This window comes from Salmo trutta, chromosome 14, assembly GCF_901001165.1.
Source record: "Salmo trutta chromosome 14, fSalTru1.1, whole genome shotgun sequence".
NCBI lineage: Eukaryota > Metazoa > Chordata > Actinopteri > Salmoniformes > Salmonidae > Salmo > Salmo trutta.
In genome coordinates this window covers 52,254,235-52,275,881 of record NC_042970.1, presented here as the reverse complement: position 1 = coordinate 52,275,881, position 21,647 = coordinate 52,254,235, and the positions used below count along the sequence as shown (strand labels likewise).

General features: G+C 41.7%; 1 protein-coding gene across 3 annotated transcripts in view; it reads right to left on the bottom strand.

Annotated features, from left to right (window-relative positions):
• Positions 1-1,303: 1,303 nt before the first annotated feature.
• Positions 1,304-21,647, bottom strand: part of LOC115208366 (replication termination factor 2) — a 44,445-nt gene continuing 24,101 nt past the window's right edge. The window contains exons 6-9 of one of the 3 annotated variants that reach the window (XM_029776364.1): positions 17,849-17,956; positions 15,358-15,412; positions 2,760-2,837; positions 1,304-2,272 (exon numbers count right to left, since the gene is read on the bottom strand). In XM_029776364.1, the coding sequence (XP_029632224.1) occupies positions 2,079-2,272; positions 2,760-2,837; positions 15,358-15,412; positions 17,849-17,956 (435 nt within the window). In that variant the 3' untranslated portion in view covers positions 1,304-2,078. Of the gene's footprint in view, positions 2,273-2,326; positions 2,673-2,759; positions 2,838-15,357; positions 15,413-17,848; positions 17,957-21,647 lie in introns of those variants that run through there. The other 2 variants (XM_029776366.1, XM_029776367.1) reach the window with 2 other exon arrangements.

The window sequence follows — 21,647 nt, the reverse complement described above, 5'->3', positions numbered from 1 at the left end:
AGGCTTAGGCTTACTCCTTTTCGATCAACTACAGCTCAATTTTCTTATACAATTTATTGTGGGGATTCTTTGAGCCTAAACCACTGGACTAATTTAATCTCGTCCCATATAAACATCACATTTATTGTTTAGACTATCGTAAACGTGTGTAGGGTAGATAGATTCAAATATATATCCTGAAATTGTCGCAATTTCAAAGCCAAATGCCAGAGGATAAGAATAGCCTATAGCGAAATACCTGTCAACTAAACTACTTACTTAGTTAGGCCTACTACAACATCAACACATTATTGACGCATTCCAGTTTTCGTTCAATGAACGGCTGAAATCTAACAAAAATGCATTGCCTGGTTTTCCTTTAAAGTTTCATTTAAATTGATGATGAATCACAATGCACATTATCATGCAACGACTAATCATATGCCTATATTGTTCGTGGTATTTATTTTGCATAATGATCTTGTTCTCTTGACCGTCAATGTATAAGCTATGTACTGTGAAAATGTCAGGTGAATGAATGAGAATAAATGCATGGTCGCACTATTTGATTCAGTTTAATCCATCTTTGAGGACTACATGTTTATAAATATGTAAAATGCCTAATAATTAAGAAGAAAATACAAGATAGCTTTTTTTTTTACAAGGGCATGGGATTTGGGAAGAATGAGAATTAAAGCTCAGAGTATGTAGACAGGCCTATAGGGCATAGGCTACATCAAATTGAAACGTTGAGGGGCTTTCCTCATAGTCTTTCATCGAAAGAGTAGGCCTACACACATACTGTATTTAATTAATTTACTTGCATGAGAAATATGTCCCAATGCGACTTTTTCCAGTGGTCATATCCTAAATTAGTATAATCTAGTTATCCGCAGAGTATAATTCCAGAGTTCTACTACTCTAAGTAGAATCTAAGGCAGTTACAACTCTGCTGCCATCTTGTGACAGGAATTATTAAAGCCTTGACACCTACGTGTGACTTAAAATTACACATTTGCAATTTGCGCTCTTTTGGGTTTATTTACACTTTCATGGTCGTGTACTAAAAGTAGGCTAATATAATTGAAAACCAAATATACCTTAAATCCTATAAATCCACTCTTAAACCTGAAAAAACCCCTGCAGTGTCATGAAAAGGTGAGGTACAGAAGTTACAATAAATATACAGTAAAAAAAGTAGTTTGGTGATACACCCAAAACACAAATTGAAAGGACAACAAAAAAATCCCGTATTGAGTCGACCTAATGCAGCTTTACTTGTACACACTACTATAATATGTTGTTCCATATAAAAAATAATGCATTTTTTAAGTAAAAGGACAGTCTTTATTTTGACATTGTTTGGGTTCAACAAACATAAGCGGAAAAAAGTATATCAAAGGTAATTATATAAATAAAAATGAAATATGCACATGTGAATAAAACAATCTTTTTTTCCTCATATCTATATTTTAATGGGTGGTGGGTGACAAGCTATTTGGAGGAAACATCAACATTGAGTGTAGACATAAGTAATGAGCTTATTGGAAGCATGTTTTGAATGAACAGCACAAAAACACTCACTATTCCACTTCCTATACAAAAAAAGATAAACTAGGCCCAAAACATTTATATGTCATATTGCATAGCAAACCATAATGACTTGCCAAATCTACATCTATCCATAGATACCTAGATAAGACCTACATATAATACAGACATTGCTAGAAAAAGGAGCATTAATAGCGTTTACTATAGGCTATTGATTCATTAGCCTGAGCCAAGAATACCTATAAGAAAAATGTCAAATTCCTTAAGACTTTACTTGAAGGATACAGACATAGGTTTCATAACCCACATATTACACATTCATAAGCAGTAGCAAGTTGATATTGCCTTTGTCACAGAAATGTGAACTTTCAACTTGCGGTTGTTGACATAAGCATTTATGAAATGCTCACGTACTTCTTATGAATGTATTAAGTATGGGTTATGAATGTGTCATTAATAACTTTTTATAGATACCCTTCAAATATACAACCTGATTGTGTGTTGCCTGCCATGACCACTTGGTGGTGATATAGGGGAGGTGAAGTAATTTAGAAATGGTAGGGGGTGTGGGTGACCCAGTTGGACGTCTGGTCTTTGGTGCGTTTGGCTGAACTGTGGCTGGTGAAGAGAGATTTGTAGGTCTCCGACTTCTCTTCCATGGTCTGGATGGACCTCTTGCTTCCGGTTGCCGCCGAGGGTGTAACCACCTTGGTGCTGGAAGAAGCAGGGGGTTCAGCGACTGCTTGCGGGAGAAGACAAAATTACCATTAATTGTATAGGATAAAATAAAATATCATTTTTTTGTGCCAAATGGAAATTGGTCTTCTGCCTATCTCAACCACCCCAAATACACACACACACTTTAAGGGTTTAGTGCCTTCCTCAATATTACAATGACAGTTATAACGTTAGAAACATCATGCTGCTGAGTTATGAACTGTAAGGAGAGGTTATAGTGTCTGAAAGGCAATATCTAGCATTAGCGCACTGACTGGTAGTCTATAGTAACTGGTAGCATGCTAGTACATACCATAGACTTCCAGTCATTGAGTTAATGCTAGTTAGCATTGGCTGGTGAAACTCCCTCTAAGTTCCTTCATACTGGATGCAGACATAAATGGTATCCATGAGTTCATCTGACTCTGGGGAAGTAGATAAAGTGCCTCAAAATCCTGAAGTATCTCTTTAATGTGTTTGTATCCCTCCCTAGTAAAATAAACTACAAATACCTGGCTGGCTGTTGTCTCCACCATTTTTTGTTGAAGTTTGGCCCTCTGAAGAAACAGTTTCAGTGGACTCTGGATTTTCTATATAGGAACAAAAGAGATGAATGGTAACAAGAAATACATAGAATGTTTTAACAAACATTTATAACACTCTGGCACTTTGGGGAGAAAAACAGAATGTTTCCAAAACATTTCATAAAGCTCCTGTCTGTGTCTGAAAAGAGAGGTACAATCTTTGACAATAGTGTGAATATGATGAATACATTGAACATTATGTATGTTTCAAAAGCTAATCAAAGTAGGCTGGAGTGGGTCTTTAACCATTACAAAAACTAATTTTGACCTGACGAACATTTATCTACCTCAGATCAAGACATCTTCTCATCGAAGCTATAGGTTAGTTTGAGAGCAATATTTAAGTGACAATGCCCAAGAAGCCGGTGTTTGGAGGATGGTAATTTGTGGAACGGACTTTGGCTGGAATGTGGTTTTAACCAATGAGTAGTCAGGATTATTCCCACCCGTTGCATAAAGGCTAACATGGACCTTCTGTTTCTAACCACTATGTGCTAACACTATGTGCTAAAAGCACATTCCAGCTGATGTCTATTCTACAAGTTACCATGCCTATTTACGCTGTTCCATCCGACTACGCAGTCCACTGTCTCATCAGCCCAGCCATGCAATTTATAAACTTGATGTCCACTATAAAAATAATCTAGACATTATCTCATTTCTTTTAGACTAACATTTAATTTTCAACAGCAGAGATTTGTATAAACCTTGCTGTCTGTCTCTCCGAACACTTGCAACATTGTTCCGGAATTCCAAATTGAGCAGCAGCTGCTGAAAAATGAGCTCCTACAAATATTGAAATTTACATGGTTTTTAGAGTGAAGTACATCGTAAAAAATCAAAAGAAAACTGCAAGACTGAATAGGAGAAAAAACAAGCAACAAACAAAGAAGATAGGCTTTTGAAAAAAGTTACTATTTTTCATAAAATTGTAGTTATCTTAGCTAGCTGAATTGTTTACCAGTTGCTAAGCAGTTGCTAGGGACTCTTTTTGGAAGAAGCTAGCTAGCTAACGAAGAATAACAAAGAATATCTAGTTAACAGAAGAAAAGAAAGAGAAAATCAGGACAGAAGAAAAAGGATATCAAAGTGAAACAGTTCTCTAAAGACACGAGACAATAATACAAGAAACAACACTTCTGTAGCTTGTCAACTATGTGTCTGTCTATCCCTGTTCTCTCCCCTCTGCACAGGCCATACAAACACTTCACACCGCGTGGCCGCTGCCACTCTAACCTGGTGGTCCCAGCGCGCACGACCCACGTGGAGTTCCAGGTCTCCGGCAGCCTCTGGAACTGCCGGTCTACGGCCAACAAGGCTGAGTTCATCTCAGCCTATGCTACCCTCCAGTCCCTAGACTTCCTGGCGCTGACGGAAACATGGATTACCACAGATAACACTGCTACTCCTACTGCTCTCTCCTCGTCTGCCCACGTATTCTCGCATGCATCGAGCCAGCGGGGTGGTGGCACTGGAATCCTCATCTCTCCCAAGTGGACATTCTCTCTTTCTCCCCTGACCCATCTGTCTATCTCCTCATTTGAATTCCATGCTGTCACAGTTACCAGCCCTTTCAAGCTTAACATCCTTATCATTTATCGCCCTCCAGGTTCCCTTGGAGAGTTCATCAATGAGCTTGACGCCTTGATAAGTTCCTTTCCTGAGGATGGCTCACCTCTCACAGTTCTGGGTGACTTTAACCTCCCCACGTCTACCTTTGACTCATTCCTCTCTGCCTCCTTCTTTCCACTCCTCTCCTCTTTTGACCTCACCCTCTCACCTTCCCCCCCTACTCACAAGGCAGGCAATACCCTTGACCTCATCTTTACTAGATGCTGTTCTTCCACTAATCTCATTGCAACTCCCCTCCAAATCTCCGACCACTACCTTGTATCCTTTTCCGTCTCGCTCTCATCCAACACTTCTCACTCTGTTCCTACTCGGATGGTATTGCGCCGTCCCAACCTTCGCTCTCTCTCTCCCGCTACTCTCTCCTCTTCCATCCTATCATCTCTTCCCTCTGCTCAAACCTTCTCCAACCTATCTCCTGATTCTGCCTCCTCAACCCTCCTCTCCTCCCTTTCTGCATCATTTGATTTTCTCTGTCCCCTATCCTCCAGGCCGGCTCGGTCCTCCCCTCATGCTCCGTGGCTTGACGACTCACTGCGAGCTCACAGAACAGGGCTCCGGGCAGCCGAGCGGAAATGGAGGAAAACTCGCCTCCCTGCGGACCTGGCATCCTTTCACTCCCTCCTCTCTACATTCTCCTCTTCTGTCTCTGCTGCTAAAGCCACTTTCTACCACTCTAAATTCCAAGCATCTACCTCTAACACTAGAAAGCTCTTTGCTACCTTCTCCACCCTCCTGAATCCTCCTCCCCCTCCTCCCTCTCTGCGGATGACTTAGTCAACCATTTTGAAAAGAAGGTTGACGATATCCGATCCTCGTTTGCTAAGTCAAACGACACCGCTGGTCCTGCTCACACTGCCCTACCCTGTGCTTTGACCTCTTTCTCCCCTCTCTCTCCAGATGAAATCTCGCGTCTTGTGACGGCCGGCCGCCCAACAACCTGCCCACTTGACCCTATCCCCTCCTCTCTTCTCCAGACCATTTCCGGAGACCTTCTCCCCTACCTCACCTCGCTCATCAACTCATCCTTGACCGCTGGCTACGTCCCTTCCGTCTTCAAGAGAGCGAGAGTTGCACCCCTTCTGAAAAAACCTACACTCGATCCCTCCCATGTCAACAACTACAGACCAGTATCCCTTCTTTCTTTTCTCTCCAAAACTCTTGAACGTGCCGTCCTTGGCCAGCTCTCCTGCTCTCTCTCTCAGAATGACCTTCTTGATCCTAATCAGTCAGGTTTCAAGACTGGGCATTCAACTGAGACTGCTCTTCTCTGTGTCACGGAGGCTCTCCGCACTGCTAAAGCTAACTCTCTCTCCTCTGCTCTCATCCTTCTAGACCGATCTGCTGCCTTTGATACTGTGAACCATCAGATCCTCCTCTCCACCCTCTCCGAGTTGGGCATCTCCGGCGCGGCCCACGCTTGGATTGCGTCCTACCTGACAGGTCGCTCCTACCAGGTGGCGTGGCGAGAATCTGTCTCCGCACCACGCACTCTCACCACTGGTGTCCCCCAGGGCTCTGTTCTAGGCCCTCTCCTATTCTCGCTATACACCAAGTCACTTGGCTCTGTCATATCCTCACATGGTCTCTCCTATCATTGCTATGCAGACGACACACAATTAATCTTCTCCTTTCCCCCTTCTGATAACCAGGCGGCGAATTGCATCTCTGCATGTCTGGCAGACATATCAGTGTGGCTGACGGATCACCACCTCAAGCTGAACCTCGGCAAGACGGAGCTGCTCTTCCTCCCGGGGAAGGACTGCCCGTTCCATGATCTCGCCATCACGGTTGACAACTCCCTTGTGTCCTCCTCCCAGAGTGCTAAGAACCTTGGCGTGATCCTGGACAACACCCTGTCGTTCTCCACTAACATCAAGGCAGTGACCCAATCCTGTAGGTTCATGCTCTACAACATTTGCAGAGTACGACCCTGCCTCACACAGGAAGCGGCGCAGGTCCTAATCCAGGCACTTGTCATCTCCCGTCTGGATTACTGCAACTCGCTGTTGGCTGGGCTCCCTGCCTGTGCCATTAAACCCCTACAACTCATCCAGAACGCCGCAGCCCGTCTGGTGTTCAACCTTCCCAAGTTCTCTCACGTCACCCCGCTCCTCCGCTCTCTCCACTGGCTTCCAGTTGAAGCTCGCATCCGCTACAAGACCATGGTGCTTGCCAACGGAGCTGTGAGGGGAACGGCACCTCCATACCTTCAGGCTCTGATCAGGCCCTACACCCAAACAAGGGCACTGCGTTCATCCACCTCTGGCCTGCTGGCCCCCCTACCTCTGAGGAAGCACGGTTCCCGCTCAGCCCAGTCCAAACTGTTCGCTGCTCTGGCACCCCAATGGTGGAACAAGCTCCCTCACGACGCCAGGACAGCGGAGTCAATCACCACCTTCCGGAGACACCTGAAACCCCACCTCTTTAAGGAATACCTGGGATAGGATAAAGTAATCCTTCTAACCCCCCCCCCCCTTAAAAGATTTAGATGCACTATTGTAAAGTGGTTGTTCCACTGGATATCATAAGGTGAATGCACCAATTTGTAAGTCGCTCTGGATAAGAGCGTCTGCTAAATGACTTAAATGTAAATGTAAATGTTTCAATATTCAAATTAGATCGCCAGCTGTCCCATAGTAATGAACGGAGTCGGGATAAGACACAGGAAGCTTTTCTCAGCCAGTTGAAATCATGAATCAGTATCATTTTTATGGATATATACAAAGACCTTTTAATAGAAAACAGGTCAAACAAAACAAAGTGCAGCTAGTTTGCGGTCTTTCTAGCTCCAGTTTGAAATGATTGTGTTAGCTGTGTTGTTGGCTAGCTTCTCTGAACAACAGTGTCCTGAAGAGAGAGCATATTTTGTGCACAGGGGGAATCTTTTTATATATATTTTTTAATTGCACATCGTTAGCTCAGTGTTATGGATGTACAGCGCAGTCGTAAAGTATTCAGACCCCTTGACTGTTTCCACATTTTGTTTGATTAAATAATTGTTTTTCCTCATCAATCTCCACTTAATACCCCATAATGACAAAGCAAAAACCGGTTTAGAAATTATAGCACATTTCTTAAAAAACAAAAACAGAAATACCTTATTTACATTCGTATTCAGACCCTTCGCTATACGACTCAAATTGAGCACAGGTGCATCCTGTTTCCATTGATCATCTTTGATGTTTCTACAACTTGATTGGAGTCCACCTGTGGTAAATTCAGTTGATTGGACATGATTTTGAAAGGCACACACCTGTCTATATATAAGGTCCCACAGCTGACAGTGCATGTCAGCACAAAAACCAAGCCAAGGAATGGTCCGTAGAGCTCTGAGACAGGATTGTGTCAAGGCACAGATCTGGGGAAGGGTACCAAAACATTTCTGCAGCATTGAATGTCCAAGAACACAGTGCCCTCCATCATTCTTAAACGGAACACGTTTGGAACCACCAAGACTGTTCCAAGAGCTGGCCTCCCGGCCAAACTGAGCATTCGGGAGAGAAGGTCAGGGAGGTGACCAAGAACCTGATGGTCACTCTGACAGAGCTCCAGAGTTCCTCTGTGGAGATGGGAGAACCTTCCGGAAGGACAACCATCTCTGCAGCACTCCACCAATCAGGCCTTTATTGTAGAGTAGCCAGACAGAAGCCACTCCTCAGTAAAAGGCACATGACAGCACGCTTGGAGTATGCCAAGAGGCACCTAAAAGACTGACTATGAGAAAGAAGATGCTCTGGTCTGATGAAGCCAAGATTGAACTCTTTAGCCTGAATGCCAAGGGTCACGTCTGGAAGAAACCTGGCAATACCCCAACGGTGAAGCATGGTAGTGGCAGCTTCATGCTGTGGGGATGTTTTTCAGCGGAAAGGACTGGGAGACTAGTCAGGGTTGAGGGAAAGATGAACGGAGCAAAGTACAGAGAGATCCTTGATGAAAACCTGCTCCAGAGCGCTCAGGACCTCAGACTGGGGCGAAAGTTCACCTTCCAATAGGACAACAACCCTTAGCACACAGCCAAGACAACGCAGGAGTTTTTATTTATTTATTTATTTATTTATTTATTTATATTTCACTTCACCTTTATTTAACCACGTAGGTTAGTTGAGAACAAGTTCTCATTTGCAACTGCGACCTGGCCAAGATAAAGCAAAGCAGTTCAACACATACACCAACACAGAGTTACACATGGAACAAACAAACATACAATCAATAATACAGTAGAAAAGTCTATATACAGCATGTGCAAATGAGGTAAGATAAGGGAGGTAAGGCAATAAATAGGCCACGGTGGCAAAGTAATTACAATATAGCAATTAAACACTGGAATGGTAGAATGTGCAAGTAGAGATACTGGGGTGCAAAGGAGCAAGATAAATAAATCAATACAGTATGGGGATGAGGTAGATTGGATGGGCTATTTACAGGTGCAGTGATCTGTGAGCTGCTCTGACAGCTGGTGTTTAACCTGTTAGGGTATAGGGGGCAGTATTTTCACGGCTGGATAAAAAAATGTACCCGATTTAATCTGGTTACTAATCCTACCCAGTAACTACAATATGCATATACTTATTATATATGGATAGAAAACACCCTAAAGTTTCAAAAACTGTTTGAATGGTGTCTGTGAGTATAACAGAACTCATTTGGCAGGCAAAACCCTGAGACAGATTCTGACAGGAAGTGGATACCTGATGTGTTGAATTGACTTTAAGCCTATACCATTGAAAAACAAAGGGGATGAGGAATGTTTTGGCACTTCCTATTGCTTCCACAAGATGTCCCCAGCCTTTACAAAGTGTTTTGAGTCTTCTACAGTGAGATCTGACTGAAGAAGAGCTTTGGAACGGCGATGGCCCATTAGACACCTGGCGTGCGAGTTCATGTTGGGTACTCTCATTCCGAAACGTTTTAAAAGAGAACCCAATGGTCCGCCTTGAATTTTATTCATGTTCTGGTTAAAAAAGGCCCTAATGATTTATGCGATACAACGTTTGACATGTTTGAACGAACGTAAATATATTTTTTCCGTTCGTGATGTGAAGTCCGGCTGGCTTAGATCATGTGCTACAACACGGAGGTTTTTGGACATAAATGATGAGCTTTTTTGAACAAAACTACATTCGTTATGGACCTGGGATTCTTTGGAAGTGACATCTGATGAAGAGAATCAAAGGTAATGGATTATTTACATAGTATTTTCGATTTTAGATCTCTCCAACATGGCGGTTAGTCTGTATCGCAATGCATATTTTTCTGGCGCAGTGCTCAGATTATTGCAAAGTGTGATTTCCCAGTAAGGTTAATTTTAAATCTGGCAAGTCCATTGCGTTCAAGAGATGTAAATCTATAATTCTTTGAATGACAATATAATATTTTACCAATGTTTTCTAATATTAATTAATTATTTTGTTGTCATGACTTGACTGCCGGTATTGGAGGGAAACGATTTCCTGAACATCAACGCCATAGTAAAACGCTGTTTTTAGATATAAATATGAACTTGATAGAACTAAAAATGCATGCATTGTCTAACATAATGTCCTAAGAGTGTCATCTGATGGAGATTGTAAAAGGTTAGTGCATAATTTTAGCTGATTTTATGGTTTTGGTGACACCTATCTTTGAATCGACAATACACTACACACAGCTATTGTCAATGTACTCTCCTAACATAACCTAACTTTATGCTTTCCCCGTAAAACCTTTTTGAAATCGGAAAACGTGGTTAGATTAAGGAGATGTTTATCTTTCAAAGGCTGTAAGTTAGTTGTATGTTTGAGAAATTTGAATTTTGACATTTATTTGGTTTCAAATTTGCCGCTCTTGAAATGCACCTGCTGTTGATAGCGTGCCACCCGTGGCGCACCCTAACGTCCCACATAGCCCCAAGAAGTTAAAGCTAGTGAGGGAAGTAAGAGTCTCCAGCTTCAGTGATTTTTGCAGTTCGTTCCAGTCACTGGCAGCAGAGAACTGGAAGGAGAGGCAGCCAAAGGAAGAATTGGCTTTGGGGGTGACAGGTGAGATATACCTGCTGGAGCGCGTGCTACGGGTGGGTGCTGCTATGGTGACCAGTGAGCTGAGGTAAGGCGGGGTTTTACCTAGCAGAGACTTGTAGATAACCTGTAGCCAGTGGGTTTGGCGACGAGTATGAAGCGAGGGCCAGCCAACGAGAGCGTACAGGTCGCATTGGTGGGTAGTATATGGGGCTTTGGTGACAAAACAGATGACACTGATAGACTGCATCCAATTAGTTGAGTAGAATGTTGGAGGCTATCGACTTTGCAGAAGTCAAGGATCGGTAGGATGGTCAGTTTTACGAGGGTGTGTTTGGCAGCATGAGTGAAGGATGCTTTGTTGCAAAATAGGAAGCCGATTCTAGATTTAATTTTAGATTGGAGATGTTTAATGTGAGTCTGGAAGGAGAGTTTACAGTCTAACCAGACACCCAGGTATTTGTAGTTGTCCACATATTCTAAGTCAGAACTGTCCAGAGTAGCGATGCTAGGCTGGCGGTTGAAGAGCATGCATTGAGTTTTACTTGCATTTAAGAGCAGTTGGAGCCCACGGAAGGAGTGTTGTATGGCATTGAAGCTTGTCAAGAGGTTAGTTAACCCAGTGGCAAAACCCAGTGCAAAAGAAAGGCCAGAGGTATACAGAATGGTGTCGTCTGCGTAGAGGTGGATCAAAGAATCACTAGCAGCAAGAGCAACATCCTTGATGTATACAGAGAAAAGAGTCGGACACGAGAATTGAACCCTGTGGCATCCCCACAGAGACTGCCAGAGGTCCGGACAACAGGCCCTCCGATTTGACACACTATTAGAGAAGTGGTTGGTGAACCAGGCGAGGCAATCATTTGAGAAACCAAGGCTGTTGAGACTGCCAAAAAGAATGTTGTGATTGACGGAGTCGAAAGCCTTAGCCAGTTCGATGAATACGGCTGCACAGTAATGTCTCTTATCGATGGCGGTTATGATATCGTTTAGGACCTTGAGCGTGGCTGAGGTGCACCCATGACCAGCTCTGAAACTAGATTGCATAGCGGAGAAGGTACAGTGGGATTCGAAATGGTCGGTAATCTGTTAACTTGGCTTTCGAAGACCTTAGAAAGGCAGGGTAGAATAGATATAGGTCTGTAGCAATTTGGGTCTAGAGTGTCTCCCCCTTTGAAGAGGGGGATAACCGCGGCAGCTTTCCAATCTATGGGAATCTCAGACGATACGAAAGAGAGGTTAAACAGGCTAGTAATAGGGGTTGCAACAATTGACAGATATTTTTAGAAAGAGAGGGTTAAGATTGTCCAGCCCGGTTGATTTGTAGGGGACCAGATTCTGTGGGGGGTAGAGGGCTATTGGTGGAAAGCATGGCCAGCCGTAGAAAAATGCTTTTTGAAATTCTCAATTATAGTGGATTTATCGGTGGTGACAGTGTTTCCTAGCATCACTGCAGTGGGCAGCTAGGAGGTGGTGATCTTATTCTCCATGGACTTTACAGTGTCCGAGAACTTTTTTGAGTTTGTGCTACAGGATGCAAATTTCTGCTTGAAAAAGCTAGCCTTAGCTTTCCTAACTGCCTGTGTATATTTGTTCCTAACTTCCCTGAAAAGTTGCATATCACAGGGGCTGTTCGATGCTAATGCAGAACGCCACAGGATGTTTTTGTGCTGGTCAAGGGCAGTCAGGTCTGGAGAGAACCAAGGGCTATATCTGTTCCTGGTTCTACATTTTTTGAACGGGGCATGCTTATTTAAGATGGTGAGGATGGCACTTTTAAAGAATAACCAGGCATCCTCTTCTGACGGGATGAGGTCAATATCCTTCCAGGATACCCGGGCCAGGTCAATTAGAAAGGCCTGCTCGCTGAAGTGTTTTAGGAAGCGTTTGACAGTGATGGATGGTCGTTTGACCGTAGACCCATTACGGATGCAGGCAATGAGGCAGCGATCGCTGAGATCTTGGTTGAAAACAGCAGAGGTGTATTTGGAGGGCAAGTTGGTTAGGATGATATCTATGAGGGTGCCCGTGTTTACGGATTTGGGGTTGTACCTGGTGGGTTCATTGATAATTTGTGTGAAATTGAGGGCATCCGCTTAGATTGTAGGATGGCCGGGGTGTTAAGCATGTCACAGTTTAGGTCAACGAGCAGCACGAGCTCTGAAGATAGATGGGGGGCAATCAATTCACATTGAGTAATGTTGAGAGATATTGTCTCTAGAGACGTTTAAACCAGGTGATGCCACCGCATATGTGGGAGGTGGAACTAAATGGTAGGTTAAGGCATATTGAGCAGGGCTAGAGGCTCTACAGCGAAATAAGACGACAATCACTAACCAGGACAGTAATGGACAAGGCATACTGATATTAAGGAGAGGCATGCGTAGCCGGGTGATCAATAGGGGTCCAGTGAGTGGTTGGGCTGGCTGGAGACACGGCGATTCAGACAGCTAGCAGACCGGGGATAGCAAGCTAGCAGAAGGGCCTTAGAGGGACGTCTCGACGGAGGAAAGTCTGTTTTATCCCCCACGTGCGGTGACGTCGATAGACCAGTCGTGATGGATTAGTAGGGTTCCGAGTAGCAGAGGGGTCCATGTCCAAATTGGCAAAATAGGTATAGTGGCCCGAGAAATTGGCCGATGGATATATACAGCTAACAGTCCAATATGCTCTAGACGGCTAGCGGGCATTCAGGGGACGTCACGATGTAGAGGCCAGCTTAGTACCCCCTCGAGCAGATTACGTCGTAGTCCAGTCGTGAAGGATCGGTGGGGTTCCGTGTCCCGTACCGGCAGTAGAAGGGGTCCAGGTATTGTAGCTCAGGAGTGGCTGATTAGCTAGCCGAGAGAAAGGGCCTAGCATGGGCTAGCTCCGGGACCGAAGTTAGCCAGTAGTCACTCCGATAGCAGCTAGCTAGCTGTGATCCAGATGAAAATGTCCAGAGCTTGCGGTAGGAATCCGGGGATATGGAGTGAAAATAGGTTCGGTATGCTCTGGTTTGAGTCACGTTGTACAAAGAGCTTTCCGAGCAAATGGTTAGCTGATGACCGCTAGCAGTGGTTAGCTGACAACTAGCTAGTAGTTAGTGAGCTGGCTAGCTTCTGTTGGGGGATTCCAGATTCGAGGTGAATAAAAATACTTTACAAAAAAAACAGATCCGCACCACATTGGGTGAGTCTGGTTGCAGGAAAGTGTTTTGAAGTTGAGTTTTAGAAAAAAAAGATATGCGAAGAAAAATATTAAAAAAGGTATATACATGTGACACGACAAGACAAAGAACAAAAGACGTCTGACTGCTACGCCATCTTGGATTTAAACAAGTGTGTGGCTTCGGGCCAAGTCTCTGAATGTCCTTGAGTGGCCCAGCCAGAAACCGGACTTGAACATCTCTGGAGAGGCCTGAAAATAGCTGTGCAGCGACTCTCCCCATCCAACCTGACAGAGCTTGAGGGGCTCTGCAGAGAAGACTGGGGGAAACTCCCCAAATACAGGTGTGCAGCTTGTAGCGTCATACCCAAGAAGACTCGAGGCTGTAATCACTGCCAAAGGTGGGTCTGAATACTTATGTAAATGTTATTCCGGTTTGCAAATATTTCTAAATGCTTTGTCATTATGGGGGTATTGTGTATAGATTGATGAGGGGGAAAAAACAATTTAATCCATTTTAGAATAAGGCTGTAATGTAACAAAATGTAGAAAAAGTCAAGGTGTCTGAATACTTTCCGAATACACTGTATTTAAATAAATATCACTTCAAAATAACTTAAACGCAAATGCAGCTACTTTGCTGTTATTCTAGCTGCAATGTTTGACATTACAGTAAGTTAGCTGTAGTTGGCTAGCTAGCAAGTATGGGATAAGAATGTTGCCAGCCAGTATGGCATTGGAACATTTAGAACGAACAACTCGGTTGCGTCCATAGATACAGAACAAAAAGACAATGACTGGGTCGCGTTTCTGGAACTCGAACCGATAGAACAAACGTCCAACCGGTTTGGGTAGCAACCCTAGATTTGTGTCGGGACTATAGCTTGTGGAAGGATGAAATAGTATGAAAAGAAATGTATCAAAATAACGTTAATGAAAATATGTAAATCATTATTTGAATATGTTGGTAACCCGGTGTATAAAAGCGATAATGCCCTCGAAGCCGGTGTTTGGAGGATATATTGTCACGGTTTGTCGGCCCTCTACAATATATCCTCCAAACACCAGCTTCTCGGGCATTATTAAATAAATAACTAACCAATAAGGAACAAACCTATACACATACATACAGACTAAGCAATACAGAACGGCACCCTATTGCCTATATAGTGCTCTAATTTTGACCAGAGCTGTATGGGCCCTGGTCAAAGTAAGTGCAATACATAGGCAATAGGGTGCCGTTTGGAACACAACCCAAGACTACATAATACAAAGTAATGTGTTCTATCACGCAACCAAAAGCATTCAAAACAAATATGAGTAATTGGTGTTTGAGCAACTAATAGGGTCAAGCTTTGCATGGTTACTTTGCTAGCTCATGTCATTGGCCGTTGTGGACATATTTTCCATCACCATGTAGATCTCTGTCAGACATAACCTTAGATGACTGAAGATTGATGTGATTGGCATGTTATGCTTTTTTAATGGTATTTACACCTGTTTCTCCCATTGTTTTCTCAATAATTTCAATTGAAATCTATGTCAGGAGCGCTACACGCGTATCCCAAAAATGTTAATCAATTCCATTGAAAGTCCAAATTATTTTAAGTGGGTGGCAACTGAGCTAGGCAGGGGGCAATATCAATATAGAAAAGCAAAACTGTAATTCATTCTGCAAACTGGTTGTACCAATTTCTGCCTGTGTATATAAAACCAAAATATGATATTTGTCAAGCATCATCGTCACTTCCTACCTTTTGAGTCAGACGGCTTGGCAACAGTCTCAGCAACTTTGTTCTTCTTTGATTTCTACAAAAAGAAAAAAAAGATCAATAGCAAGGTTTCCATCCAATTGACGACAGATTTTCATGCAAATATTCTTGAATCTGCATCAAACAATATGCACATTTTCCCACCAGAGACGTGTTTCCATCAAACTGACCTTCTGCGGATAAAAGGTTCTGCGTGATGACGGAGTGCACATAAAATATATTTTGTTGGTAAATTCCCATGCAAGTTCCCAAATTCCCATCGCATTTTCAACTCTACTGATGGTTTAGTCTAGAGGTCAACCGATAATGATTTTTCAACGCCGATACAGATTATTGGAGGACCAAAAAAAGCAGATACCGATTAATCGGACAATTTATATATATAATACTTACAATAATGACAGTTACAACAATACTGAATGAACACTTAATATAATACATCAATAAAATCTATTTAGTCTCAAATAATGAAACATGTTCAATTTGGTTTAAATAATGCAAAAACAAAGTGTTGGAGAAGAAAGTAAAAGTGCAATATTTGCCATGTAAAAAAGCAAACGTTTAAGTTCCTTGCTCAGAACATGAGACCATATGAAAGCTGGTGGTTCCTTTCAACTTGAGCCTTCAATATTCCCAGGTAAGAAGTTTTAGGTTGTAGTTATTATAGGACTATTTCTCTCTATACCATTTGTATTTCATATACCTTTGACTATTGGATGTTCTTATAGGCACTATAGTAATTGCTAGCCTAATCTCGGGAGTTGATAGGCTTGAAGTCAAACAGCACAATGCTTGAAGCACAGCGAAGAGCTGCTGGCAAATGCAGGAAAGTGCTGTTTGAATTCATGCTTAAGAGCCTGCTGCTGCCTACCACCGCTCAGTCAGGCTGCTCTATAAAATATCAAATCATAGATTTAATTATAATATAATAACACACAGAAATACGAGCCTTAGGTCATTAATATGGTCAAATCCGGAAACTATCATTATTTCAGTGAAATATGCAACTGTTCCGTATTTTATCTAACGGGTGGCATACCTAAGTCTAAATATTGCTGTTACATTGCACAACCTTCAATGTTATGTCATAATTATGTACAATTCTGGCAAATTAATTACTGTCTTTGTTAGGAAGAAATGGTCTTCACACACTTCGCAACGAGCCAGGCAGCACAAACTGCTGCATATACCCTGACTCTGCTTGCATAGAACGCAAGAGAAGTGACACAATTTCCCTACTTAAAATAAATATGTTAGCAGGCAATATTAACTAAATATGCAGGTTTAAAAATATATACTTGTGTATTGATTTTAAGAAAGGCATTGATGGTTATGGTAAGGTACACATTGGTGCTACAACAGAGCTTTTTTCGTGAATGCGCTTGTTAAATCATCACCCGTTTGGCGAAGTAGGCTGTGATTCGATGATAAATTAACAGGCACCGCATCGATTACATACAACGCAGGACAAGCTAGATAAACTAGTAATATCATCAACCATGTGTAGTTAACTAGTGATTATGTTAAGATTGATTGTTTTTATAAGATAAGTTTAATGCTAGCTAGCAACTTACCTTGGCTTAATGCTAGCTAGCAACATACCGTGGCTCCTTGCTGCACTCGCTTAACAGGTGGTCAGCCTGCCACACAGTCTCCTCGTGGAGTGCAATGTAATCAGCCATAATCAGTGTCCAAAAATGCCAATTAGCGATAGTTAGAAAACTTGAAATCAGCCCTAATTAAAATCGGCCAGTCACAAAAACTTGTTTAGAAAATGTGCCCACTCTGGTCTTGGCATATGCGCTCTAGCCAACAACTCGCAGATACAGTGCTGGTAGGCTACCTACTTTTTGAGATTATTATGGATAAGAGTGATATTATTTGTATTTGTCAAACGGCAGCCAAGCATGGATCATAATGTCACCAGAATAAGACCCTGGATATTATTGGAAAGGAGCATCAAGCGCATCACCTTGCACATTCACCACCATGTGAAGTTAATGATAAAAAAAAATAATACTTATCTGTAGCCTAATAAACTGCACCCTTTCCCAAATCATAGTGGGAGGACCACACAACATATCGCCATGTGACTCCAAGTATACATCAATATGATTGTTATTATATCAATATTTGCGAATAAAGTCGTTTCCACCACCATTTCTCGCACAATTCATTTTACAGACACAAAAAGATTCCACCATGACGAACAAATTAATTGTCTATCGGCATTTATACAATTGCACTGGCATTTCATGTTTCCATCAGCCCATTACTTTTTTTATGCATCATGTAATTAATCCGCATGAAATGGTTGGATGGAAACGTGGTTAATGTTACAGTAAATTCCAGGTAACTGACATAACCGGTAAGCGGAGAATCTTTACTTCCACTTAGAGTAAGTACGATTTTCACTGACGTCAATGCATATGCATGTCTACATTTTTTATTAGAAAACTCTACGAATGTGTACCTTTGTTGCCTTGGCCCTCTTCTCCTCCATTTTCTCCCTCAGTTTTTCCACCTCTTCCTTGGTCCCGTTGAGGACGACGAGGTTTTCGTCTTTGAACGGGTCGCCACACTGCAACCAAGAGAAGGTTTTATTAAGCCCCGACATTCTTATACATTATTTTCATGACATATGTTATGCTTTTGAGTATTTTATTTGAATCCATTAATTTAACATTACAGGGATGGTTTATGATAGGAAAACACATGTAGGGATTCTAAACTCCACTACGGGTATGTCGTCTTGTATTTTATTCACAATGTTCAATGCAAATATAGAACATATAAACATGTATTTTGTGTACTTTAGAGCCACAACAACAAGGACATGAAGCAAGAAGGTGATGGGTGAATAGTTATATAATCGGGATATTATTTTTGACAATATATCGTATAGTATCATTGACAATAATCGCAATATCATTTTTGCGACAGTTGTCTACCTGCACCAAAACTTCTGTATTTTTCCTTCATAGCTTGTTCTCCATCTACTTTTTAAATAGGGAGCTTTTAACAACAACAAAAAATCTCATGGCTCTCTCTTGTCCCTCTGCAGCAGACATATAGTGAGCATTATATTTGGACCATGGAATCTCAAAATCACAGTATTGAATCGCAATACATAATCGTATCGGCACCTAAATATTGGGATAATATTGTATCGTAAGGTGACTGGCAATTCCCAGCCCTAGTAAATAATACTATCCAAATCGCAATGGAACATAGTTACAATCACAAAACAATAAATAACCTAAGCCTAGTACTAAGATAGTGGTGGCCAAATATAATGGCATCCCTGTACCTTTAAGTAATTCCCCATTTCAGAACCATTTTTTTTTAAATACAATGTTAGCCTAATTAAGCTAACTAAAACAAAAATGGCACCCAGGAACTAATACTTGAGATAAAAAAGAAACAAAAAAAAAGTGCCTTCTTTGGCCCACTCGAGTGGTGCCTTCCACCAACTGCTGTTTATACATCTCGCCATAGGTTTGATGGAATTCGGATTTGGAGTCGTTGCTGGACACTCCAGAACAGTTCAGTGTTTATTCTTGAACTGTTCCTGGGTGCTTTTTGATGTGTGTTTGGGTTGTTATCCTGCTGACCTACAACCTTCAACAGAGACCCATTTTTGGTTCTGCAATGTTGACAATCCAATAACGTGTGGAGACTAGGGCTGTGGTTTTCACAAAATTTTGTCAGCCGGTGATTGTCAAGCAAATAACTGTCGACCTCACGGTAATTGACAGTTAATTAACATAAAACACATTTAGCATCTCCTGGCTTCCACACCTCCTAAATCTATTATTTATTTTAGACAGGTCTAAAGAAGCATGAAGAAAATGTAATCTATTTCAGAAGAAAATACTAGCATACTCTGAGTTGTCCTTATGTTAGGTCCTGATGTAGATATGCCAAATGGCTGTGGGCTGCACTAGTTCATTTAGCAGACAAGATTTACTTATTATTCTGTGTCATTATTTTATAGTATGAAGAATACAATTGAACAAAGCTGAATAAAATTTGTGCCTCAGATTTGTGCCTCGACACAATCCTGTATCGGAGCTCTACGGACAATTCCTTCGTCCTCATGGCTTGGTTTTTTCTCCGACATGCACTGTCAACTGTGGGACCTTATATAGACAGGTGTGTGCCTTTCCAAATCAAGTCCAATCAATTGCATTTGCAACAGGTGGACACCAATCAAGTTTTAGAAACATCTCAAGGATGATCAATGGAAACAGGATGCAGCAGAGCTCAATTTTGAGTAACATAGCAAAGGGTCTGAATATACTTTTGTAAATAAGGTATCCCTGTTTTTAATTTTTAACACATTCGCAAACATTTCTAAAAACCTGTTTTTTTCTTTGTCATTGTGGGGTATACTTTCCAAATGCACTGTATGCGGTTTCACGCAGTGTGCATGCAAAGAAATATACCGTATGACTATCACACATTTGGTACTTGGTATTTTATTAGGGTCCCCATTAGCGGTTGCAAAGGCAGCAGCTACTCTTCCTGGGGTCCGCACAAAACATGAAACATAACACTGAACATCAAAAGACAAGCACAGCTCAAGGACAGAACTACATACATTTTTTTTTAAAAAGGCACACCTAGCCTACATATCAATGCATACACACAAACTATCTAGGTCAAATAGGGGAGAGTCGTCGTGCCACGAGGTGTTTTTTATCTGTGTTTTGAAACCAGGTTTGCTGTTTATTTGAGCAATATGAGATGGAAGGAAGTTCCATGCAATAAGGACTCTATGTAATACTGTACGCTTTCTTGAATTTGTTCTGGATTTGGGGACTGTGAAAAGACCCCTGGTGGCATGTCGGGTGGGATAAGTGTGTGTCAGAGCTGTGTGTAAGTTAACTATGCAAACAATTTGGGATTTTCAACACATTGTTTCTTATATAAGTAAGTGATGCAGTCAGTCTCTCCTCAACTCTAAGCCAGGAGAGACTGGCATGCATAGTATTTACATCAGCCCTCTGAATACAATTAAGAGCAAAACATGCCGCTCTGTTCTGGGCCAGCTGCAGCTTAACTAGGTCTTTCCTTGCAGCACTGGACCACACGACTGGACAATAATCAAGATTAGACAAAACTAGAGCCTACAGAACTTGCTTTTTGGAGTGTTGTCAAAAAAGCAGAGCCTCTCTATTACGGCTAGACCTCTCCCCATCTTTACAACCATTGAATCTATATGTTTTGACCATGACAGTTTACAATCTAAGGTAACTCCATGTAATCTAGTCTCCTCAACTTGTTCAACAGCCACACCATCCATTACCAGATTCAGCTGAGGTCTAAGCACTTAAGGAATGATTTGTACCAAATACAATACTCTTAGTTTTAGAGATGTTCAGGACCAGTTTATTACTGGTAAAAGCCGCTTACCACACTTGGGTAGCGGAATTACTTTGGCTTCCCTCCAGGCATGAGGATAAAGACTTCCCTCTAGGCTCAGATTAAAAATATGACAGATAGGATGGTAGCTGACTTGATAGCCACTCCTAAGTAGCTTTCCATCTAAGTCGTCAATGCCAGGAGGTTTGTCATTATTGATCGATAACAGTTTTTCCACCTCTCCGACACTAACTTAAAAAAATTCTAACTTGCACTGCTTTTCTTTCACCATTTGTTTTTTTATGCATTAATACAATTGCTCACTGTTCGTTGTGGGGATTTCCTGCCTAAGTTTGCCAATGAAATAATCATTAAAACAATTGGCAACATCAAATGGTTTTGTGATGAATAAGCCATCTGACTCGATGAAAGATGGAGTTGAATTTGTCTTTCTGTCCATAATTTCATTTAAAGTACTCCAAAGTTTTTTTCCATCATTCTTTATATCATTGATCTTGGCTTCATAAAAGTTTTTTTCTTTTTGTTGAGTTTAGTCACATAATTTCTCAATTTGCATAAAGTAAGCCAGTCAGATATGCAGCCAGACTTATTAGCCACTCCTTTTGCCCCATCTCTTTCAACAATAGTTTTTCAATCCATGGAGCCTTAACAGTTCTAACAGTCAGTTTCTCAACAGGTGCATGTTTATCAATAATTGGAAGAAGCAATTTCATACATTCATCAAGTGCAGTGTCTGGATGCTCCTCAATCACATCAGACCAACAAATATTTTTAACATCATCCACATAAGAGTAACAGCAAAATATTTTGTATGATCTCTTATACACTATTTTAGACCCAGCTGTTGGAACTTTGGCTTTCCTGGATAAAGCCACTATATTGTG